The 24,623-nt window shown below is 38.2% G+C and overlaps 2 protein-coding genes across 10 annotated transcripts in view; both read left to right on the top strand.

The window, feature by feature from the left end:
- ldb2a (LIM domain binding 2a) overlaps positions 1 to 9,458 on the top strand; it is a 112,662-nt gene extending 103,204 nt beyond the window's left edge. For 3 of the 5 annotated variants that reach the window (XM_074649141.1, XM_074649139.1, XM_074649137.1), the window contains exon 9: positions 7,558 to 9,458. In XM_074649141.1, coding sequence (XP_074505242.1) covers positions 7,558 to 7,788 — 231 coding nt within the window. In that variant the 3' untranslated portion in view covers positions 7,789 to 9,458. The remainder of the gene's footprint in view (positions 1 to 7,557) is intronic. The other 2 variants (XM_074649138.1, XM_074649142.1) reach the window with 1 other exon arrangement.
- Positions 9,459 to 11,984: 2,526 nt separating this feature from the next.
- The window catches only part of tapt1a (transmembrane anterior posterior transformation 1a), a 30,062-nt gene continuing 17,423 nt past the window's right edge, over positions 11,985 to 24,623 (top strand). The window contains exons 1-6 of one of the 5 annotated variants that reach the window (XM_074649130.1): positions 11,985 to 12,218; positions 15,290 to 15,420; positions 17,499 to 17,617; positions 20,012 to 20,044; positions 22,897 to 23,059; positions 24,074 to 24,209. In XM_074649130.1, the coding sequence (XP_074505231.1) occupies positions 12,026 to 12,218; positions 15,290 to 15,420; positions 17,499 to 17,617; positions 20,012 to 20,044; positions 22,897 to 23,059; positions 24,074 to 24,209 (775 nt within the window). In that variant the 5' untranslated portion in view covers positions 11,985 to 12,025. Of the gene's footprint in view, positions 12,219 to 15,286; positions 15,421 to 17,475; positions 17,618 to 20,011; positions 20,045 to 22,896; positions 23,060 to 24,073; positions 24,210 to 24,623 lie in introns of those variants that run through there. The other 4 variants (XM_074649128.1, XM_074649129.1, XM_074649132.1 and 1 more) reach the window with 4 other exon arrangements.

Genomic DNA, 24,623 nt, shown 5'->3' with positions numbered 1-24,623 from the left:
TATGTTTTGTGTCTCTGTGACTCTGCATGCTGTGATTCTGCTCCATAACAGGCCACTTGACACAGTTAGAGGTTAAACAGCCTCTTAAACAGCTGAGTGTTACACCACATGTCTGGCGCTCCCCTGGAGGATTTGATGCTGTTGTGAGTGTATCGTCTCTGCAGGCTCTAGTTTTCTACCTACTCCATACACCGCTCATTATACACACATACTGTACTGTATTATATTTACACTACTGCATCCAATTTACTACTCTGTAACCACGCTGGTGCAGCACTCCGGTGTGTTTCTGAATACAGTTCAGCTAAAAGTGTGCTGATACCAAACAGCGTTAAGGGGTTGCGGATTGGTCTTGTACACTGGATTAATTCTGTTTAATGGGAAATTTAAGGGAGCTGATTTCTATACTCGCAGTGTGTGCATCACAGCAACTAGGGCCGCAACTAACGATTATTTTCATTGTAGATTAATCTGTCGATTATTTTCTCGATTAATCGATTAGTTGTTTTGTCTATAAAATGTCAGAAAATGGTAAAAAAAATGTTGATAAGATATTCAGTTTACTGTCATAAAGGAGTAAAGAAACCAGAAATTATTCACATTTAAGAAGCTGGAATCAGATCATTTTTATTTTCTTTTTTTTATTTATTGGGAGTAACATCAGGTGTACAGAAACATACAAATAGAGTATAAATGTAAAGGATTGTCCCTCCATATTTTGGTATACAAACCCTCACCTATTGCCGATACAAAAAGGATAAAGTACAAAAGCCAAAGTTAAATTAACTTTAAAAAAAGAAAGAAAAAAAAAGTTTTAAACAAATAAGTTAAAATATAATAAGCAATAAATAGAATAAATCCCAAACTACAGATAAAATAGGCTGCTAAACTTTACCATATACAAATGGACTTTTTTGGAATTTAACTGTTAGTGGTCATTTATGTTTATATAAATCAAACTTTATGATGTCATTCTATATTAAAAATACATTTTTATTCCTTTAAAATTACTGAAACCGATTAATAAATTATCAAAATAATTGGCTATTAATTTAATAGTTGACAACCAATCGATTAATAGATTAATTGTTGCAGCTTTAATAGCAACCCCGTTTATATACTATCTACATTATATACTGGAAAATTTTACACTTGAATCTTAATTTCTGATGTTGCCTAAAGGCCCAGACACGCCAACCCAACATCAAAGAACTAGCTGCGACGAAGGCCACCTGTTGTGTCGCCTCACGCCTCTTTGCGCCCTTTTGTCTTGCAAAGACTACAGCCGACGGCCAACTACCACGTACTTGCTGCGCCTGCACGAGAGGAAATAACTCTCCACACCAGCAGGTCGCGGTTTGTCATTCAAAAAGGGAAACTGGAAGACCGAGGACTGCGGATATACAAGCCGTTGTTATGATATATACATGAAACAAAGCTCTCTCACTCACCACTTAGCTTCATTCCATATGGTCATGTCATTGTGAAAATATCGGTGTGTTGGAATGATCACATGATATGAAGATGAAAAATGAGAAGAGCCTTCTGTGTTTCTCCTCTTGACTATACTCGTTGGCTTGCTTTCCTCACTTCCGTTTCTCTTCTCGTGCACTTATTTGTTTGCTGAACAGCCAATCAGAGTGATTTCTCTCACCGACGGGCTCTGCCGCCGATTCAACATGCTGAATCGACTGTAAAAACCTCCGACACGGGCAGACTAGAGCCGACACACCGAAAAAACTAGGCCGACAGGCACTCACTGACGGCCCCAAACTGTCCGACGGCCGACCGTTGGCTTGGTTTGTCAGAGCTTTTACACATAACAGAATGATCCCAGTCACTTCCACACAGTGAGGCATACAGCTTATTAATTAAACACTGGTATCGGATCAGCACTCAGTATCAGCCGATACCCAAAGCCCAGGTATCGTATTGATATTAAGACCGAAAAGGTCGGATCAGTGCATCCTTATCTTTAGTTGCTGTAAGCAGATATAATATTGGAGGAGTAGATATAAACAATAAGCTGTCAGTCAACATGTTTTGCGACTTGGCAAAGGATTGTTTCCACATCGAAAACGTAATCCAGCAGCATTATGTTTCTTTCTTTGCCAATTTACATAAGCAGTATATAAACATACTTTCTAGGAGACAGGGTTGAATATAGGGACATTGTGGAAGTTGTAGAAGCTCTGTGTGTCCTATTTGGGTGAATCATTTTAATTCTGGGGGGGATTGTTTCTCCAGTTTTCCGGCCGGGTTGGAGGGTTGTTGGTGCTTAACGATAGAAAACTTCATTTTTCATGGCATTTTTACAGTATTTCTTTCTCTCACACACACACACACACACACACACACACACACACCGTACTGTCCCTCTATGTTCTGTCCCGTGGTTAGCTGTCTCGTCATCTTTCCAGATATGTTGTCCTCAGCCTCCTCTCTTACCTCCGTCTCACACATACATAATGTACAACACACACACACACACGCGCAGCATGCACAATTGTTTTCTCTCTAGAAGGCAGTTTGGCTCAGTGCCAGCTCTCATTATCACCGATATCTGTATACAACCCTCCCACCCACCCCAACCCAGCCCCTTCCTCCGTCACATCCACACACTCTACTCCATCACTGCCCCCCCCCCCACCACCCACACACACACACACACACACACACACAAGCCACCCGTACCACTCACGCCGTGCATTCACACGCCTCTTAAAGACTGGCAGCGTGGCTGGTAACATGCTGGTTACATATGTTGCGCGCCTGCTGTCTTTGTCTGAGAAGTTGTTCGTTTGTGGCTGAGCACAAGCCTACGTGAGCCCAATGACAATAAGGAGTGGACCCTCGCGAGGGGAAGGGGGGGTTACCAGCGGCTGGAGGAGAGGAGGTGCGGGGGGAAGGATGAAGGTGTGTGGGGTTGGGGGGGGGGTGGTCGGACTCATAGAATGAGCAACACTGACCTCCAGTGGACTGATTTAGTGTCGAACGTGTTGTTTCTTTTACCAAGCTGGCCTCTAGCAGCAGGTTTCTCATGCTGTCAGTCAGTCAGTGTAGTTGAAGCACATATTAAAAACCTGTAATTAACTGTCCATCTGCTGTATGTTAAATTAATAGAGATCATTTGAGGATTACATTTACAAAGTTCTGCATGGAGATGGCAGAGCTTGTGTGGCACTGAGAAAGAAAATCCTTGAATTCAATCGTTAATTTTATATAAATGATCTTAATTCACAATCTATAGGCTCAGACAAAGTCTTTTTTTTGTGTTGCATCCTTGCCCAAAAACTTTTATTAATTTTATTCAGATGGTGACAACAATTTATTCAGAGGTTTTTGTTTTGTTTTGTTTTTTTGGACCCCTAAAGAATAAGGCTGGTAGTATTTTATTACTATCATTATTATCAGCCTTATATCTATTATTATTACTGCTATTATTGTTAGTAGTAGTAGTCATGTTTCTATTATTATTACTGCTAATATTACTGCTATTATTATCAGTAGTAGTCATATTTATATTATTATTATTGCTAATATTAATGCTATTATTATTAATAGTAGTCATATTTATATTATTATTACTGATATAATTATTATTAGTAGTAGTCATATTTATATTATTATTACTGCTATTAGTAGTAGTAGTAGTAGTCATATTTATATTATTATTACTGCTAGTATTACTGCTATTATTGGTAGTGGTAGTAGTCATTCTATTATTATTACTGCTTTTATTACTGATGTTTCTATTATCACTCTATTATATCCACCCTTATTGATTATTGCCCTGTTTGTATTATTACTTATAGCTGCTGTGCTATTATTGTGTTTGCTGTTCATCTCTCTCTTCCTCTCAACCCAACCGGTCGAGGCAGATGGCCGCCCACCCAGAGTCTGGTCTGGTTCTGCCTAAAGTTTCTACCCGTTAAAGGGAAGTCTTTTCTTGCCACTGTCGTACCTAGTGAATGTTCATCAGGGATCTCTTGTTGGGTCTCTAAATTATAATGTACGGTCTAGACCTGCTGTATATGAAAAGCGTCTCGAGATAACTTCTGTAATGTTTTGACGCTATGTAAAAATAAATTGAATTGAAATGAATTTAGGGCCGTTTATTGACAAGAATCTGGCGATACGATACACATCACGATACAGGGGTTACGATTCAATATATTGCAAAATATTGCAATACTATATATATTGTTTATTTTTCATCTAATTTTAGGAAAACTGTCATAAAGAATACACCACCATGTACATCAATTCTGAGTGAAAAATGTAAATTTTTCATGCAATCATGCAATCGTGGGATCATTTATCACAGCCTCTGTAACATCCAACATCATAGCACTACTTTGAGAGGGCACATACGCTGAGAGGATGCATCACTTTGCAAATTAAATTTAATGGAGTTAATCTTTGCATGCCAACTATTAAAAAATCAATACAGTGTTTTTGAGAATTGATAAAGTATCACAAAACATAATATTGCGATACTTGATATTTTCGATATTTTCTTACACCCCTAGTGGTATTGATCTTACTAACAAGTATTATCTGTGCCATAAAGCTATATGTTGTTGTCCAAAAACGATTAAAAACACATCAATGAGCCACACTGTTGCTCTGGGTGACATGTTCCTTCATTAATATGAACAAATACACTGTAGTTCATTTTAACTCAATCCCACATACGCCGTCCTGCTGCAAGAAAAACTCACCAGAGTGTATTAATCCACCACTGAAAATAGTCCCCAATAAATGCACTATTTACTCTATTATGTGAGTAACATTAGTTAAACACTTTTAGGAAATTACTTATAATTCAACCTTTATTTAACCAGGAGAAATTGCTGCTAAATGATCTTTTTTTAAAAATGTATCTATATAATTGTGAGCATTTTTTTATTATTATTTACACCTTCAGTAGGAACAAAATGTGCTTGGAGCTGACAGTCACTGAGAGACAAACAACACATTGTTGGTTTTGTTTACAACAAGAAAAACATTGAATATCACCAGTTTTATCCTTTAAAATTGTATTTTAATATGAATGCAGAAGGGCTAGGAAGAACTAAACTTTATTAAAAACTTTTTATCATCTAATTTCTTCACTGCTTTATGGCACAATGTTGTTCTCCCGCCTCTTTGTCGTCGTCACAATCCCGCCACGTCTTCTTTAAATTCCCACTTGTTGTTTTGGGGGCATGAAGAGCAAATAATGTCCTCCGAGCTATACTCACTGCTAATCTCTGTAGTAAAAAAGCAATATGTTAATGACGCTGCTCATTGAATGAAGGGAGGCGTTCATCGCCCATTCAAAGCGTCGCCACTTAGCTATTGCTAAAGCTAGCTCTTAACGAGATGAGTAGACGAGTTGACAGTATTAATTAGCTCACAATTAGTGCTCCCCAGTCTCAGACTAGCCACCAGCTGTTATCGTCTGAGGGATTTATTTATTTTTTGGCCCAAAATTGGCCAGAGGTAGGTTGACAGGCCTCCTCACAGGAACAGATGGTGAATGCATGGCTTGTTGGCAATCAGCACGTTTTTAGCTAATGACTTAATTAGCTATGCAAATTGACAAATCAGTGTGGATATTGTCATTTAGTTGAAAAGCTCACCTAAATTAATTAGCCTGATTAAGGCATAGTGGGGTGTAGAAGTGGTCGCTAGGGGGGCTTTGGGGATGGCTTCGATAAATAAACGCACTCTTCATCTAAGTGTGTGTTTTTTGAAGTGTGCTAAGTCGTCTAGTTTTTGTTTGTATGTTTACATCAATCCAGGATGTGGTCATGTGTGTGTTTGTCTCTGAGGGGATTTCTGTGTACAACCCTTTCGTTGTGTACAATCCATATACATGTAGGGTTAATCTAGTCTGCTTTTGTCTGTGTTTGTCTTCACGTGTGTGTGATTGTACATTAATCTGGGTCTGTGTGCCAGTGCATGTTTGTGTGTGTGCATGTGTGTTTATGTCTGTGTGTGTGTGTGTGTAGCGGCTGAGAGGAGCGAGATCTCCCGAGCCAGGCAGCGTTGACACACTTGGCCAGTGAAGCGTGCGCTCCATTTAACTGTACAGCTTCTTCCCAGGTTACGGTGGGTGGCGCTGGGGCTCGCCAGCAGGGAGATGCTTAGTCAGTCACAGGGAGATGAGATTCACACACTCAGCACACACACACACACACACACACACACACAAAGAAACACAGCCATGATTCACAGAGCTTATTGATCAATGTTTGAATCCACAAATTACACTCCAGTGATTATTTGTCAACAGAAGTTCACTTTGTTCATGAAGTGTGGGAGAGTTTGCCCTGAAACATGGAATCAAACAAGCACACCCTCCTTCTGAAGACTCATCACAGGAGTCACAGATAGCGCTGGATAATGGCTAAATCTCTCTGCTTCCCTTCCTTGACCCGCTGCAAGAAGGCCATCTCTGTGAAATATGTCTTACATGATGAGTATTGATTGGGGCGGGTGCAGAGCGCCGGGGGAATCCTCTTTCTGTACTGGGAAGGTTTCATTTGCACCGAGTGCTTCGAGAGGGGTCGACCGTAGGGATTGGTTCACTGGATACACCAACGTCTAAACGCTCACACAAACACACTGAAACATACATACACTTTGCAAGCAGGGGGTCTGTGTTGAAGCAGTACAGTACACAAGTCCCATCGTAGGGGGTTTGGAGGCTCCTCGCTCAGCTGGAAAATGTGATAAACACAGAAATAGATCAGCAGCTGCAGCTGAATGAAAGTCTCGTACAGTAAATGTTCGTCGTTATGACCTTGTTGTCTTTTTTAACCCTCTGTATTAAAAGGCAGTTGATTAAATTACATTTTTTTTGCAAAAAACTCTGCGAGACAGACGACTTGCATGTTCATTTATTTGATATAATGCAAATGTTATAAGGTCTTTTTGGTTGGATGTGAGTTCACTTGATATTCAGATGGCGCTTTGGTCTGAGAATTAGATGAAACAGATATGCATTAATTTCTCCTCTGGTGATTTCTCTCTCACTTTAGCATATTAATTTTGAATCACCCCAAGGCTAAACATGCACGTTCGTGCACTAAACTGAAAACACGTCACGGGTGCCCGTGTAAAAATGGATTATATTTGTGTAACAGTTTTAAAATTGAGTTAAAATAAAATATAAAACTGGTGAGATAAACTAAAAGTGGGTTTAGTAATGAAAGAAGTGTCGAGAAGAAAAAGGGGTTTGTATTCTGTTTTGAGTGACTAAAAAGATTGTTTTGTGTTTTTTGTGGCTTGGTCATCAATAAGACAAAACTAAATACATTTTAATGATGAATTATATGATTGTTAGGGCTAAAAAGACCGATTAGTCGACTAATGCCAACATTCAAATAGGAGAAGTATGTGAATAAAAGGTGCTATACAACAGTATTGTATGTAAGTGTAACAAAAAAAAGGACACAGTTTGTACATGAAGTGACCTTTTAAAAACCCACGAACAAGAACATTTGTAATTTCCTTTTCTCTTCAGTTTGTAAATTTGCTCTCCCCCGTGTCTGACTCTCTCTCCAGGACGTGATGGTGGTTGGCGAGCCGACCCTGATGGGCGGCGAGTTCGGGGACGAGGATGAGCGTCTGATCACTCGTCTGGAGAACACGCAGTACGACGCCACCAACGGCCTGGACGACGAGGACGACTTCAACAGCTCCCCGGCGCTGGGCAACAACGCTCCCTGGAGCAGCAAACCCCCCGCCGGCCAGGACAGCAAGCCCGAGAGCACGGCGCCCCAGCCCTCGCAGTAAAAACAAAAGAAGAAGAGAACAACAGATCCTTGACTCCATGTGGACTGGACTTTTTAACCTCTCCCTTCCCCCTTGAGGGCAGTGCTTCTACGCCTCATAACATTGTACTGAATCAGAATCTGCAAATTCAACACTGGCACGTCCAGCCAAAAATATTCTGGATATTTTCTTCTTCTCTGAATCACTGTAACATCTTGGAGGACCCTGAGAACTGCACAGCAATATCCACACGTCAAAGACAACAACTGCATATGAGTATGTATGCAACTGTAATGTAAAAATACCAAGGCGGGGGCTTTTTTTTCAAGAATGCAGTGGAAAATTGTGGATCAAATTCCCCCTTCAGATACAAACCTCTCGTCTCGTGGAATACTACAGCTGTGATTGGTTGACCTGCAGGTCGCAAGTCATCATGTTGACAGTAGACAGAGGGGAGAAAAGAAGAAGAAGTATAAAAACAAACAAAATGTCTCTGAAAAATGGCAACGGTGAGAAGGCAAGGTGTTTTTTAACAGAGCCAACGGAAGCATCGAACCACATTGGAGACAAATGTTTGAGGCAATTGCATTTTTATTGGAAATTCAGTCGGTTTGTTTCTGCTGTTGCTGTTTATTTCCATTTCCAATTAAGAGGAAATAAAAGTTCTCTACCGCTATATGGACTCCTTTCAAACGAGGGAAAATCGTGTCCTAGGATTGTTTTTCCACATTACTGCGGTCGTCACAGATTGTGATTTCATGCAAACCAGTTTGATTGTGTTCGTAGTCTATTGGTATTTTGCTTCTCTCAGAATCCTTTGCAGTCACGTTGTAATTTTGCCGATCAGTATGTGAACTTTGCCGACACGCATTGATGCATTAATGTTGATTTTTTTTTTTTTCCCCCTTCCTCGGAAATTGGACTTCTTTCCCTTTAACGACCTACTCCCAAACTGATACTAAAGCCTTTTTCCTGCATGATTTTATAGGATTTTTATTTTGTTTGATATATGTACTTTTTAAAAAAACACATCAGTCTGATTTTCCTTTTTGGGTTCATCAGTTTGGGAACACTGTTACAAGGTTTGTAGCTCTGTAAATAGAGGTGGAATCGATTTTGTCCACTGTAAATCAGCCACTGAAACCAGTTTGGATATGGCAGCTGTTTTGTTTTGTACAGGAGGTTCAGATTTCTGTTGGGTGGTTTGGATGAACGCTGGTTTGCTCTCTATTGTTTCCCATCCTCTTTAGCTAGTGCAGAACCAAAGCCACACAGTTATCAGTCACATAATCATCTTGTATATTCTGTGACATAAGAAGAAGATTTTGAAAACAACGCACAGGTAAAATCCCATCCACCCCACAGAAATAGTTTGATATCCCTGTACAGTATTTGTGCTCACAATTGTTCTTTAATCTTTAAATGAATTGATAATATATCCCTGATCTCTTTTGTTGGACTTTTGTTTGAAAATGGGCAAGAAGACAGCGACATAATGTGTCTTTATACAATTGGATCTTATGGGTATTTATTTGTGCATTTGTAAGGAAGCTAACACATTTCTAAATATGTTTGAGCCTAGTATTATTAGACACCATTTGTACATTATATAGCAGAGGTGTTCAGTGTCATATCTGATGTCTGGTATGTATGCTTTACCATTATGTGTGCCAATAAACCGTGCTTACAAAGGAGTTGAATTTGGTTTGGTTGCATGCATCGTGTGTGCATGTAGCATCTGTTTATTTACTGTTAACTCTGATTAGTATGATGAATCATTGGAAAGTTCATTCTTGACTTTGAAAACAGCAACAAAGCTCATTTAGTAGCTCTTCTGGAGCTTTCGATCATATCTTATGATCTTCCTCAACAGATTGGAAAATGTAATTTTGTCCAACATGAGCGAAAAGTCCTTAATAAAGTGCTCAGAAAAATTTAAATCTGAACATAACAACTGGACATCGCCATATCTAGTGAGGAAGAAAGTGTAGTACAGTCGAAAGCTCCTGAACAGCTGCTAAATGGACGTTGCGGGGAGAAAATTCGATTTGCTATTTGGCTACAAATGATTGTTTTGACTGTTCTCTTTTGGGACAGAGTACAGTTTCATTTCCATCTACATCTTAAAATACAAAAAATCAAACTCACACTTTAGGATTATTTCTGTAATAAAATTGTTGTTTTGTGCTACATTTTTCTTGTTCCTGGTGATAAAATGATTCAGTGATCCAACCTAATATAAACATCATGTTTTGGCGTCAAAAATAAAAGAGCAAAAGCTTCTTTCCAGAGCTGCCATTTTCTGCTGATATTTAACGATCATATTAGGAGGAATCAGGGATGAAATACAGATGTTTATACCCAAAGATGACCAGAATGCAATGCAGCCACTGGACAGGTTGTGTTTTAAATATCATAAACATGCTCCAGTATTCAAACTTCACTAACTGGTTTAATTTACATGCTCATAAATTCACTTTTGATTCAACATCTTAACTACAGGTTCATGCACTGTTTCCCCTGCTCCTTGGAGGTTATTAAAAAGCATTCTGGGAAATGTAGGAAATCACTAAATAATGAAATAAGTCCTGGAATGTGATGAAGATGTCAAAATTATATCTAGTGGTGATTTATTTTTCTTTAAGGTGTAGCAGCCTTCAGTATATCTATTGCCGTTTATAACAATAATTTGTCAGTGTTGGATAACAATAATGTTATAGGCCCTAGAATTTACAGTTCATCAATAGGTTGGCTGTATTTGTGCTTCTTCTTGTCTACAAGGATATTAAACATTAACACATTTAAGATACAGGTAAAAATTCTGTAAGATCTACCCTGGATTTGATCTATCTTCCCTGTATTCATGCCTCACCTGCTCACCTGAGTTACCTGAATAATTCTGCTCAGTAAAACCTGGAACATGAAAAAATGTATGAACTACTCAACTAAGTTCTCCAGATAACTCTGCAGGAACACATCACGGTACTGTTGTTGGGTAGACTTTTAATCCAGGAGAATTTGATGGACCTTTGGTGACACCAAGTGGATTATAGTGGCTACTGCAACAGCATTTAATTCTCTAATTTCTATGTCATTATTTTCTCTGTATACCTGTGATATACTGCTGCAGAGAAACATATTCCTAAAGGGGTTTGCCAGATTTTAATCAAATAATTAAATACAAATAATTTTGTGGCCAGTTAAAAAAAAACAGCACATTTCTTTTCTTACAAATAAAAATAAGATAAAATGTTAAAAAAATATATAGTTTATAATGGAAGTAACTGAAATTATTGCAAATTATTTTATGGGGATTTGAGTTATATTTTATCTGATTCAAATCTCTGGATTATTATTAATAATAATTAATTATATATAATTAATAATAGTAAGGGGGTTAATAATAGTAAGGGGGTTTCTGAGCAGTTTCCAGAACAGATGTGCTTGCCATCTAATCGCCAAAAAATGCAATTCTTGCAGAAATCTCCAAATGTCAAAAGTTTTTGATACCAAATCACAGCATGACTTTTTCTATGGTGTTCCTCAACATCTTGGTGTCTTAATGTGATATTTTGGAAAGATTACTGATAATTTTTTATCAAATCTTGAGTGGTAAAAATGTTTTTAATTTAGCACCAAATCTGTGTAACAAATGGTATCAACCCAAAAATTGCTACAACAACTTATGAGACATAATAGAGCAAGGGGATGGACATCATATACTTCTATCATACTGTTCTTAACCTCCTATACACTTTCACTATTTGTTATAAATAAATAATTGATTAATTCATGTGTATTTCTGATTTCTGACTAGAACAACTTGACACACAGTACTGAGCTGTATCTCAAATTAATCTTCAGGTCCCCAGCTTTCAGATGATGTACACACCATATGAAATCTACTGTTGACCTGCTATCTCCCCCTAAAAACCCCCTGTACTCCCCTAAAAAAGACAAAAACGGGTCTATTGTGGATCTCAGAGGGTTAATCAAGTAACTGTTTCAGCCCTAATCTGAAGTATCTCTGGGGTCACAATCACATTTGTGATTATATCTAATAGAGGTGATAAAAGTATGATTAATTTATTTGCAGTGTAGCTAAAACTCATCAGTGTCACACAATTGTATGGGTGACAGAATCTGGTGTAACACCTAATAAACTATTGAATCTACCTCCTAACGTGATGACGTCGTTTGTTTTTACGCATAATTCAGTGACGTTGCAAAGGGCGACACGGCGGCTGCCAAAGTAAAGATGGCGGACCTGTCGGGGACCAGCGAGCTGTCAGAGGAGAAAGAAGCAGATACTGAGCTAAAGAAACGACAGAAACGACCGTGGGATGATCTGCACAAGTCCGGTAAAATCGGTTTACCTCCGGAACTGCCGGAAACGTTGAGCTTTTACGATATAAGCGCTGCCAGGAGAGAAGAACGGGAGCAGCCAGCAGGTAACCGTTGATCCCCAACCGACACCAACTGACGTTAACGGCTGATAAACGGCAGTTTGTTGTCTAGTAACGGTTCTGACGTCATGGAGTAAAACATTATAACAGTTAGAGAAGTTCAGAAAGCTTCAGGAGTAATGTTATACTGTTAATACTGAGGGGAGAGCCAGCTGTCAACGCTTGTTATTGAGTCAGCTTGACTAATTAGCTGCTCACAAACAACTAACAGACACAGTGGAGTCATCACTAAGACTAGTTCTCTCTCATTATCTACCTACTGTAGTAGAGGTGATGTCTAAAGTTAGTTTGCATTAGTGATGGGAATTCCGGCTCTTTTTAGTGAGTCAGATCATTTGGCTCAGCTCACCAAGAAGAGCCGGCTCTTTAGGCTCCCAAACGGCTCTTCTTTTTACCATATTTATCTGTTTTTTTATAATTCAGCCAAATTTAGCGCTGTTTTGACCTATGATTAGTAATTGTGCACATATATCACTTAAATTATTCAATATAATTGTACTAAACCTTATAATTTCCAGAACACCATAATTTTACATGCTGCTTCGTTTCCAACTATCACTCATCTTGTCTGCTATTCGTGCACCTCAGCGCAACGCACTGCAACTCAGCGCAACGCACTGCAACTCAGAGCCCCGCACCGCCCCGCACCGCAACGCACCTCAGCGCACCTCAGCACACCGCAACGCAACGCACCGCAACGCATCGCATCGCATCGCATCGCACCGCACTGCTCTCTCTTTCGCTCCTCCGCTCCCTCCTGCTCTGTACCTGTAGACCCTCAGCGTGCCGCGCACCCCCGCCCCTCCCTGCTTGATGGTATGATCTTTGTCTGTCATCACCTGATTGGTCGCACGGACGTCATCAACACAACATTCAGTCACAATCAGTGCATGAAGTGCCCGTGGCGCGGAGAAGATCGTCCTATTATTCTGCCTTGAATTAAGTAAAGAAAAAAACAAAAATCGTTTCGGACGGGAGCCGGCTCTTATCGTTAACTTAAAAGAGCCGGCTCTTTGAACCGGCTCGTTCGTGACTGACACATCACTAGTTTGCATGGCTCCTTTAAGTTCAGTAAACATGTTAAAAATCTAGCTAATTTACTGTCTTAGCCACAAATTTCACTAACATGGCGTCCACGAATTACGCTTTACAGGTGTTACACCAAATTCTGTCACCCATAAAATGTTGTGACCTGATGAGTTTTAGCTACACTGCTACTGCAAATGTATTAATCATGCTTTTATCACCACTATAAGATATAATCACAAAATGTGATTGTGACCCCAGAGAAACTTCAGTTTAGGGCTGAAACAGTTACTTGATTAACCCTCTGAGACCCACAATAGACCCGTTTTTGTCTTTTTTAGGGGGGTACAAGGGGCCTTTAGGGGAGATAGCAGGTCAACAGTAGATTTCATATGGTGTGTACATCATCTGAAAGCTGGGGACCTGAAGATTAATTTGAGATACAGCTCAGTACTGTGTGTCAAGTTGTTCTAGTCAGAAATCAGAAATACACATGAATTAATCAATTATTTATTTATAACAAATAGTGAAAGTGTATAGGAGGTTAAGAACAGTATGATAGAAGTATATGATGTCCATCCCCTTGCTCTATTATGTCTCATAAGTTGTTGTAGCAATTTTGGGGTTGATACCATTTGTTACACAGATTTGGTGCTAAATTAAAAACATTTTTACCACTCAAGATTTGATAAAAAATTATCAGTAATCTTTCCAAAATATCACATTAAGACACCAAGATGTTGAGGAACACCATAGAAAAAGTCAACATGGATCCTTATTTGACCTGGCACATTGGGAATTTATCTAATCAAGTAAAGGGAACATCTGATGTTAGGTACACACTACAGCACTGAATAAACATTGACAGTATAAAGTACAAATGCTACAGTAAAGACACTGTAGCTGAGATAAGATGCAAATTTGCACAAGAGGGAACCTTTATAATTTAATTTAAATATATTGCAACGTTCTTGGGCCCTAGTTTATATGACTGAATGTGTAATGCAGGCATGTTTGATGTGCTAAATTTACCTGAAAACATGTGATATTTTTATGCTTAAACTCTATTAAAGTCTGTTTCAACTCTTTGTGAAACTTTAACAGCAAAACTGGTGCTTGTTGAGCCAAAATGATACCATACCTTAAGAAGAATGACAGGTTTGACAGGAACTCACAGGTTCAAGTCAAGTTGGAAATAATTTCAAGACCATATGTGGGCATTTAGGATGAAGTCAGATCAACATATCCAGCCTGTTTGTTATAAACAAAGTTTCTTCTTCCCTGTATCAGTTTTTTGCAAGTATTAACCTAGTTCATAACAAGAGATATTTAAGTATGTAAAATGCTCAAAATGCTTAACAATAAATATATTACATGCACTGAGTGCTTCACATGAAAATGAACATAAAAACATTAAATTCAAATGATTGTTTAAGTCATTTTTTAAACAAAAATACTTAAAATTCTGTAGTTTCAGGTTTTCAAATGTGTATATTTGCTGTTTTTCACTGTCTTCTCTTCTACCACTAAACTGAATATTTTTGAGTTTCAGACTGTTGGTTGGACAAAAAGAACTATTGATTGACATTTTTCCGTATTTTCTGACACTTCATAGACCAATGATTAAGCGTTTAATTGTGAACATAATTGGCAGGTTAATTAAAAATGAAAATAATCATTAGTTGCAGCCATACTCATTATTCTATACTTTTTAAAGTTTACAATAGCAGAGTTACAATAAACTGTCACCACCACTTGACTTTCTTTATAGAGAGTACTGTACATCACAAAGAAGTTAATTTTGCATGTTTAGTCATTTATAAAGATGTATTCATGGTGTGCATTGAATCAAACAGTGAGCTAAGAATATTGTTACGCCTCACGTTTTCACCATCCAGAGAAGTTTCCTTCTCTTTCACTTTGCAGTGTGACACTCAAAACGTTGGCGCCCTCATTGTGTCGATAGCTGTGCTTGTAATTGTTGCAGACAATGGCCTTGTGGTAACACTGGTGCTCTGATGTTGTTCCAGATCCGTCGTTGACGCGCTTCATTAGCGCAGAGCTCACCAGAGGCTACTTCCTGGAGCACAATGAGGCAAAGTACACCGAGCGCAGAGAGAGAGTTTACACATGCATGCGTATTCCCAAGGAGCTGGAGAAGGTACTTTATAACACAAGTCTATTTATTATACGAGTCCTGAACTCAGCTGCCCTCTTTCTCTTCATTTATCTCCATCTGTCTGCTGCCATTTCATTCAGTTTACAGCTCATAGTCGGCCCATAACTGTGCCAAACTGAGTCAGTCCTAAACATTATAATCCCACTACACGTCCTTCTCTAATGATGAACGCCGTTAATTGTTTTGGTAATTTAAAAAATACCAAATGTTTGTTGGTTAAAGTTTCACAAATGTAGATAAAACCAGCTTGTTCTCTCCATTTGATATAATTATAAATTGAACCGTGTTTTTTATTAGCAGTTGTTCACATTAAGTTTGCAATTTTAAAACATCACTTTACTCTGTTTAATGTTGTATTTCTCATTTTTTTTCTTATTGACATTATATAGGCAAAGTGATTATTTGTTTTTAAAACGAATAATGAAATTAAGTAATGAAATTAAAATAATCTGTAGTTTCTCAAATAAACACACAAACACTTTTCCATACATACACTTACAGTAAACAATTTTGTACAAATAATTGATGAAAAAACAATATAATATTAAAACAACATTTTATTTTGCCATGTGGCTCACTGACACCAGTTTATTTTTGTTGTTCTTCTCATGATCCACCAGGTGGCAGTGTTGAACCATTAAATGTGGATTCATCTGAACTGTGTGCTGCTTCTTTCTAGGAATGTGTCACATTAACGATGATACATGCTAATGATCAATGCATCTAAAAAAGTAATACTGTCCCAAGTTATTAAATGAAACAATTGTGCTTTTAAAATGGCACAATTAGGCCATTGAGGCGTCTTGTTTATGTTTTCTGGAGTTGAGTAAACCTTCTCTGCAGAAATACATCCCAACAAGCGAGCCCAGACTAATGTAGCTCTTACTGCCTCGGTTCTCCCTTTGGGGGCAAGAGAGGAATGTGTGTAAACATAAAGACCTCAGTGACTTTACTATGTTACGCAGACTAACCAAGCTCATGGGCACCTGACAAGTCACATGGAATCCACCAATAAGAGACAAACACTCCCTCCAGCTTCTACCAAAACTTACTTCATGTTTCTCCAGTTAGAAGTAGAAGTAAGAAGACCAGATCAGCTGGCTTAAATTCACTTTTAAAATGACAAGGCAATGGCTGTTTGTATGTGGGGAACTGTGAAGGTATGTGTCTGCTGCATGATTGGGTTTAGGCCTAGTCTTTTTTATTTTAGTGTCACATGTGGTGGTAATTAGTAGGCATGCACCGGTTTATCGGGTGAACATCAGTATCGGAAGTTTTTCGCCACGTTGATTGCAATCGGCAAATAAGATGACATTTACCGATAGCAATGGCCGATGTGTTGTGTTGCATTAATTTTGTGCCGGCTAAATGTGGTGTTGTTAGCTGCTGATTTAATCACATTAAATTTATGTTTCACAAAATGTTTATGTTGGGCTATTAAAGTAAAAATAAATTCCTCTCATTAAGTAGGTAGTTGTATAGAGGCTTTTTTTTTTTTTAAACAGTTGTTTATCATGTGAAAGAAGGGTATTAAAGCTTGTTTCATAAATTTGTACAATTTAATTTGTGCTCATTCAAGATATTAATGAAGGGCTGAATGATTTTAAGAGTAAAGACATTGAAGTTTTTTTTTTACAATGGAGATGTCTGTTTCCCTGGCAATATACGGAGAATAAATAACAACAAAATAAACAACAACAAAAACATCGGTATCGGCTATCTGCCAAATTTTTACTTTAAGTATCGATATCGACCCATAATTTCGGTGCATCCCTAGTAATTAGTTTTCCCCTTGCTTTTCCCCAGATGGAAAGATGATGTGTGATTTGAAAATAAGAGATGTGATGGATGTGAAGAAACTGATGTCCAGATGATGCTCTTGCATTTTTATCCCCATCATATTATTTTATTTTATTGTTCTTTGTCCTTTGACACAGAGAAATACTTAAAGATGACGAGTAAATGTGTCTGCAGGCTCTACATTGTCTTTTCCTTAACTTGGAGGTTTTGCTTACTGCGTGTCGTTCACACTGACAGGTATTTCTGTGTGACTTTTCCAGCTGATGATCTTTGGCATCTTCCTGTGTGTGGACGCCTTCCTGTACGTCTTCACCCTGCTGCCCCTCAGGGTGCTGCTGGCCGTGCTCCGCCTCCTCACCCTGCCATGCTGTGGCTTCAGGTAAGAGCCTAAACACACACTCTCCTACCCATAAACATACCGAAGAAGAAAAAACACATAATTATACCTGCATACCAAAAGAAACGCTTAACATAAACATGCATACAATGTAAGATATAATCACACAGCAGCACATAAGCCTCAAGTATAAATCTGCAGTAACATTCAGATGTGTGGGAACAATTTCAGCTAAACTGATATCTTATGATTAATCATCAGATATTTTGGAAATAAATAATTTAATTTGTTAACATTTTAAAAAAGAATGTCTTCAACTCACTGAATAAACATTAAACAGACAAACAAATACAACTGTAAAATGCAATCACATTCCATAAAATATTTTCTTTTGTAGCAGCATCTGTGTTTGGGAAGTAGACAAAGGGTTTTAAGTTTTAAGTTTTTTTTAACTTACGTTTTTAAGTTCCATCACTTAAAATTTCCAGATTTAAGTGATGATTCTCATCTTTGTTTGCCTCGTAAAGAGTTCAGTGTGGCTCAACTCTGACCTGTAACGTGGCGAGATTACTAACACCAAGTCAATTTAAGAGAGGGACTGGGAGAACTGTTTGGAGAATTGTTGCCATTTCTTGGTACCTTTTGTTTGTATAATATTTACACAAATCAAGCTGAATAGAAAGAACACTGCATGACAGTGAGTTGGCACAGGAGTAGAAGGTATTATATCAATAAATTAGATTTAGGACTTTACCTGTTTGTTTGTTTGTTTGTTTTTCAATGTAATGCAAGTACTCAATGCCTTGTCAATTCTGGTCTGACCAAAGTCATTTTTGCAGTTATCATTCATGATTACTTGTGCAGCCCTACTACATATATATAAGTGGAATTAAATCATAGATACTTACAGAACATCATATGAAGGATAGATATATTTAAGGAGGCACACACAAATACATGCATACATACTGTACATATGACTCTTAAAGTTGTGTTCTGTTTGATATTTGAGCATGATTTGTCTTAAAGTTATGCAACATTTACTGTCTTCCTTTTTGATTTCTTGATTTTAAACAGACATAGTAGCTACATTTTTCACGAAAAGGCTTTGTGAGAAATGTTTGTGTCGTTTCTTTCTTAAGACACGGTGATATTTAACTATTGGTTGTTACTTTTAACAGCAAATGTCTACATTCTGTTCAGTGGTAAAATATGCCAAAATGTGAAAAAAGCATAATACTGCTGATCTACTGCAGTAATATGTCACCAGTTCATGACTTTTGTTTGTGTATTTCCCTCTAAACAGGCAACACATAGTATAGTTTTGAACATAGCATCTGTTTTCCTCTTCCACATGAAGCAAAAATAGTAGTTTTTACAGCAGACATTTTGACTTCTCAATGCAGGAAAGCTCGGGTGAAACCAATTTGGTTAACGACACGCTCAGTTGCATCAAGCGTCCCAGTAAGCCAGCATGCACAACACCAGCTCCCTGGAACTAGTTCAACTATAGGGAATAAGTTGTTTTTAATGTCACCAGCCAAAATGTCTGCTGTGAAAAAGGACTATTGAACATCAGCTGCCAAGGTTTGTCTAATTACTGGTATTCCTTTTACCAAGATTATGTTGCTGACTTTCTGTCTTCATGAAAGAATTCTTAGATTTTACTCTACAGGTCTAGAAAGTCTTGAAATTAATGTTATACTGTTTCTAGGTCTTGATAAGTTTTGGGTTTGTACAACAGATCTGGAAAATGAGAAAAAAACAATAGTTGATGTAGCTTTAACCAGTCTTCTGCTAAATAGACATATTTTTATTGACAGCTGTTTAATTTTGAACACACAAAATCAAAAATATGTAATATTGGAATTGAAAAGCAGCAGTGGTGGAATGTAACTAATTACATTTACTCAAATACTGCACTAACATTTTGAGGTGCTAATTTTGTAGGAAAATGCTGTGCTTTTTAAATTCTTTACTACATTTATTTGACAACTTTAGTTACTATGAAGATCTAGATTAATAATACAAAATATAAATCAGCAGTTTATAAAGTAATTCAAAATTAGCTCCACATTTACCAGCTGCAACATTAATATGATGAACACATGAATGCATCAATAATTATAATCCAATGATTGAATATTCTGAAATGGGCCATTCTGCATAATAAGTACTTTTACTTTTGGTACTTTAAGTATATTTTGATGACTATACTTTTGTACTTTCATTTGATTTTGAATGCAGGACTTTTACTTGTAACAGAGTATTTTAACACTGTAGTATTCATTGCTATCACTACTTTTACTCTGAGCTCTGAATGCTTCTTCCACCACTGAAAAGCAGTACAGTAAATATACTCGAACCCCCCTGATGGACACTACCTGTCCTCCCACTCTCTGTCTGATTCTCCCCTCGCCTTCCTCCCCCCTGCAGGGCGCGCACATGCCCCTACTGCAGAAGAAGCAGGTACGCTCCCTGAAGCCTATCAGCGTTTTATAAATGTCCTCACTGTCCTGAACTGGCCTCCACGTGATCCATTCACCGGTTTCTCTTCATCTCCATTGTGTCTGTTAATATACAGCTTGGCACCTCACTTCATGTTTCCATTCTCCAAGCCAGAGCAGCCATGTCGGTTCCTCGTCTATCTGGGTTGTTGTTGTTTTTTTCAAACTCATCCAGGGAAGGTTTGCTGAGAGAGCATGCTCATTCTCATCACCGTGTTGCTTGTCAGTGATACGGCAGCTGCACGTGCTTAAACTGGAGGGCTGCTCTGGAGCAGTTTGGTGCTCATTTTTCTTTAAGTCAGTTGTTGTTAGGGAAGGTAAAAACATATTCACCTTCCCTGCAGGTTTGCTTCTCTAACAAGGTTTTGTATCAGAAATCAAGCTTTCTCTTCTTTTTCTGGTGCAGAGTCTTAATGATAGTCAGGCTGATACAGTATGAATGGCACATAGTGATGGCTACTTGGAATGCAGCACATAGCTGACTGCACTGAGACATACATGTGTGTTGCTTGGGATGATGCTTGTAGAATAGAGATAGTGAAGACTGCTTTGCACAGGCTACACTGCCAGCAGCTTTGCCTCCAGAGAGCGGAGTGTGTCACAGACATTGGGGATAAGATGCATCAGCACCTTAACCACCTGAATACAAAAGTTACTGTTTTAGAAGTTTAATGTTGTTATTCGATTAGAAGATTGACAGAAAATTAACCAGCAACTATTTTAATGATTGATTAATCTAGGGCAGCAAATAATGATTATTTTCATTGTCGATTAATCTGTTGATTATTTTCTCAATTAATTGGTTAGTTGTTTGGATGCTGAACAAAAAAACGTTACATCAAGTGGGGAAAAATTAAATTCATAAATGGATAATGTGCATGAGCCCTCAAGCTTTTGTTGTTGTTTTTGAGCCTCTTTTACATGAATGACTACAGATGTGACCACTGGGTGGAGCTGTAGCTTCAGGAAAACAAACCATGAGAGAAATCTTCTATATCATAGAGATGCCTTCCTGATATTGGTTAGCACAGAGTCTTATCCTTTGTCATATGTGTATTGATATGTGAGAAAAGGCTTAATAGCTTTTATGTGAGTTCACCTCATCAGTTTAACCCCTGGAAATAAATTCAGTGTATTCAAACTAAACCCCAGCTATTCATTGGTTATGAAGGCAATCATTGTCTTTTATGCTTTGGACAAAAAAGGCCCAGATGTTCATCTCATCCTGTTGTCCTCACAGCTGCACACAATTCAGAAGACACTTGATTAAGCTCATTTACACATCTTCTCAAACTCGGGCCATTTTCTCCTCTCTCTCAGTGAGGAGTCGGCTCCTAAAATAGCTCCACACCCTCCAGCAACCCCCCTTTCCTTCCATCTTAAAACGTGATTTAATTTTTTTTTCTCATGTTTTAAAAAAAGTCAAACGGGGTGAGGAAGAGTAGCCCCGTTGTTGTGATGCAAAACCAATCAACAGCCGCTAAAGTAAATTAAGGTAATGATGGCTGTTAGAGTAGCTCATTGTTGTCCTGCCATGTCTTGTGCTCTAGTGAGTTAGTCAAGTATTAGTCTGTGTGGTTTATAATGATTTAGTGGAGTTGTTACCTATGGGACAGGATTCAACTTGTGCAATATTAAACAGAGATGGCTGTTAACGTGATAAATGATACTGTAGTTTTTGTGGCAATAAACAGCCAACAGCAAAACGCTGTTTTAACCATCATATGAGCAGGTAGAAGGTACATTTTCTGTATGAAAACCATAAGAAATTGTGATTTCTGGTCCGTAAGAAGCCTGCGTGGTGAGTGGATGAAACATATTATTCTTGCTGTAGTTAGTGGCGGTTGTGGACACACAGTCCAGTCACACAGCTGACATGTAAAATATGCAGGATGTCTCAGAGTTAAGCTCTCGCTCTGGCTCTTCCCGGTTATCCCTGTCATAGTAAATACTAAATAACCGGGTCCTATGGATTTGTCAGCCCTCCTCTTAACATGCTCTCAAGCTGCCACTGCCAACCATTGCTATTAATTATGAAAGCTGGCCATGTTTTAAACACATTATTTATTATCCATTAAAAGACATGCTTCGCTGTTTTTGCAGTATGTTACAGCTTAGCGTGCGTTTTATTCCATTTATTTTGCTCACCCAACACCATTTTACACATTTCTGTGCACAATGCTGCACCCATTTTGGTTACAAAATTGAAATATTTCCATAATAATAAATGCTCAAACACATGGTGGTGTGCTGCAATCTTTTTGGGAGATGGGAAGATTTAATCTCTATAAGAGCAGAGGCACAAAAACATATTAAAAGGAGATAAATGTTATGAATGAGATAACGTTTCGTATAAAGCAGATACTAACTTTCATATTTTATATTGTGTTTTTGTGTTATCGATATCTCATTTTGAACAGAAATTAATTATTATTTGTATTATTTTTTTTATCCCTGTATGTGTTGACCATCTGTGTCCTCGCATGGTCTTAATAGCAGAGATCATTCAGAGCCTCCATAACCAGCAGTAGTCAGTAATGTTGCAGTCATGGTCATACTTTTACTCGGTAAAAACCCATACATTACGAGTGGGTACAAACACATCTTATGGTTCACTCAGGTAATATAATGACAGGTTATTGTGTGTACATATTAAGCATATACACTACTTATATGGCTATAGCATGCAAGTATGTGTTCAAATACACGAGCATGTTCTGAAATGTTGTTTAAATGTGTTTCTCTATTCAATACAGAAGCTATAAGTTGATCTCTCTGTGTGTTTTGTGTGTGTGTGTGTGTGTGTGTGATCAGTGGGTCTCGGCTGCTGCAACCAGCGCAGGTATGCGACGTGCTGAAGGCTCTGATCATGGTGCTGTGCTTCTCCATGATGCATTATGTCGATTACTCCATGATGTACCACCTGATCAGAGGACAGTCTGTCATCAAACTATACATCATCTACAACATGTTGGAGGTACCTCACTTTTTATACACTCACAGATAGGCTTAGTGCATTGCTGCAGATTTCTTCCACCTGACATGAATGCTGCATTGGTCAAATTGTTGTTCTTAAATGGATAGTTTGGGTGTTTTGAAATGCGGTTGTATGAGTTACTTATCCAGTACTGAAGTCAGTGCATTAGCTACAGTAATCTTCAGTTTGGAGGAGAAGCAGACAGGAGTTATTGCGAGGAAGCAAAGCAATGTACTGCTGTGGACGGGGGTGGCAGCAAAACTTATTTTAGCCACCTAAAAGAAATCAATATCAGTATAAGTTTACGCTATATTTAGAATATTTTTGCCGGTTTACCTTGCCGAGAGACAGCTATACAGTCTATGTTTCCGACAGGTAACTGAAGTCGTTATCTATGCTCTCGCCACAGCAACCAGACTCCATTGGGAAAAAAAACAACAATAAGTACATTGTACATTGCTTTGCTTCCCCGCGGTAACCTCTGTCTGCTTCTCCAAACTGGGGATGTGCCGACCATCATCTACTGTAGGTAATACACTGACTATGGATAAGTACCTCATACAACCCCACTTCAAAACACCTTAAACTATCCAATTAAGTTACAGAATGATCACCCGTTGTACTGTATCAATGTTAGGTCTTCAAAAAACGTTTCCACTTTGTCTGATTCACAAGTTTTTAAAAAAAACTGACAGAATTTGTAGAAAATTCTCAATGTGGCAAAAAGGCAAAAGTAAAAATACATGTCAGACTGCACATTTGATGTCATTGGAGTCCACTTTTATTTGATATGTGATATTTGTTATTATGAAGACTGATTTAGCTCAGCTTGATATGACTAATGATAGACAGCCAACAGATAATTGCATATCATGTAAATGAAAGGGTGTGTTATTATCTCAAAAGAGAACAAAACAAAAACCAACCACCCAAAAAAATAATAGATAAGAGGAAATTAACCAATCGTCTGCCATTATTAATACGTTTTGATCTTATCGGTCTTTCCTCTGTCAGGTGGCTGACCGGCTCTTCTCCTCCTTCGGTCAAGACATCCTGGACGCTCTCTACTGGACGGCCACTGAACCCAAAGAACGGAAGAGAGACAGTATAGGAGTTATTCCTCACTTCCTCATGGCCGTCTTTTATGTCTGTATCCTTCTTGTTAACATTCACAGCAGAAATATGGGTGTCAATTTGAATTTTGTGATTGATACTGGCAGATGACACGCAGTCACAGTCTCATGAAATGCCCATAACTAACTATTTTTTGTGAGCGGTGTGTGATCACTGAAAAAGATAGATGAAGCCTTTTAAGTGCTGCATCACTTGGCCGACAGACACCAGAATGCAATTTGTTTTGATTTTCCTCCAACGAGACAGACAAGAACTAAAAGGCAGAAATTGATTAATTTTTTACTTTGGGCCGGTCAAAGGGACCTGAACCAGCTCAGTTGTGTGCATGTAGTGTATTTGTATATATTGTTTTCTTGAGCTTACATTAAGGCTCTCATTCGTTCATTTGATGTTTGATTGATCTTTCTATATTGATTGTTGTATGGATAAA

This window comes from Sebastes fasciatus, chromosome 10 (genome assembly GCF_043250625.1).
Source record: "Sebastes fasciatus isolate fSebFas1 chromosome 10, fSebFas1.pri, whole genome shotgun sequence".
NCBI lineage: Eukaryota > Metazoa > Chordata > Actinopteri > Perciformes > Sebastidae > Sebastes > Sebastes fasciatus.
Note: the sequence above shows the minus strand (reverse complement) of the source record. Positions and strands in the feature narration are given on the sequence as shown.